The sequence below is a fragment of the Temnothorax curvispinosus genome, unplaced genomic scaffold, assembly GCF_003070985.1.
Source record: "Temnothorax curvispinosus isolate PA1 unplaced genomic scaffold, ASM307098v1 QBEX01015552.1, whole genome shotgun sequence".
NCBI lineage: Eukaryota > Metazoa > Arthropoda > Insecta > Hymenoptera > Formicidae > Temnothorax > Temnothorax curvispinosus.
In genome coordinates this window covers 1-1,172 of record NW_020225332.1, presented here as the reverse complement: position 1 = coordinate 1,172, position 1,172 = coordinate 1, and the positions used below count along the sequence as shown (strand labels likewise).

The following is a 1,172-nucleotide window of genomic DNA, read 5'->3' as shown; positions in this document are numbered from 1 at the left end:
CAAAGGTCCATAATTTTGATCGCATATAAAGCTAAGTCTAATCAACCAAATTTAAAAAAATTATATATGAAATAGGGGTAGAAAAGACTGAAAAATATAATAAAATTAGAAATAGATTGATATCTCCAAATTTGCGGAAGTTAAGGCTTCCTCTACGAGGAAACCAAGTGCAAATTTTTAATTTGCACAATTTTATTAATTACTGTTTGTAAAATAAAATAAAACACTAAATTTACGTTGTCCTACTTCACCGAATATTTTAATTTGACATTGCAAACATTGTTTTTTGTGTATAAGTACCGTGCTTACCATATCTCGTATCTGCGATAGGAATGTCCTCTTGAGCAATATCCAGAATTGCACCCAACCGTTCGTCGGGAAGCCGACCTTCTGCTCTATACTTTCCGCGCTGTCCAGCAACGACGTCGTGCATGAAACCGGCATGTTGATCATCGTCGCGCCAGTCGGTGGCTTCGCGACTCCGTTCGGTATCAAAGCGGCTCCCTCCGGTTTTGTCTGCTCCTGCGGCGACTCCTTGGCGATGTCGTTCGACACGGTCTGCGCCGCGGCGATGGCTCCCTGATGGTGCTGATAGTTGTTGCACTTGCCGTTGTTCACGGCCATCACGAGCTTGTGAACGCATTCGCCGTGCTCCCCGCAGGCAACCTCCATCACTAAAACGATAAAATTTGGTTAACGCACCGCATAAGAAACTTAGATGATGAGTATTAATCTTCGTAAGATGCTCAAAATCTCGAGATTGAAATTATAATCTTATCTTGAAAGTTTATCTGACAAAAGAAATCATAATTTAAAATCTTGTATATATATATATATATAGAATTCTATATATATATAGAAGCAACAATTAAAATTTGGATCGATTAGGATGATGGAAACTCCATCGAGTATACTTGCCGTAATCCGCTGGATTATGGTAACTTGGGCATTCGAGACCCATCGATGACAAGAAGGGCACTAGGCCACCGACATTGCCTTGATATATACACTGGCCTTCGGCAAGTATGTACAGATGATCGAACATCTCGAACAGTCGCGCACTCGGTTGATGGATGGTACATATAATCGTCCTTCCTGTAAGAGATACCAGCGCGTATCGGTAACGACTCCTTTATAAACTCCTTTATAAAACTTTACCTCCTCTGCTTAGG

At 40.8% G+C, this 1,172-nt stretch overlaps 1 protein-coding gene across 1 annotated transcript; it reads right to left on the bottom strand.

Annotated features, from left to right (window-relative positions):
* Positions 1-309: 309 nt before the first annotated feature.
* On the bottom strand, positions 310-1,168 carry LOC112465844 (ATP-binding cassette sub-family G member 1-like; the record flags this gene model as incomplete). The annotated part of the gene is made up of 3 exons (XM_025033596.1): positions 310-674; positions 919-1,095; positions 1,159-1,168. Coding segments are annotated over 3 exons (552 nt in total), but the record flags the coding sequence as incomplete, so codon positions are not given.
* Positions 1,169-1,172: the final 4 nt, after the last annotated feature.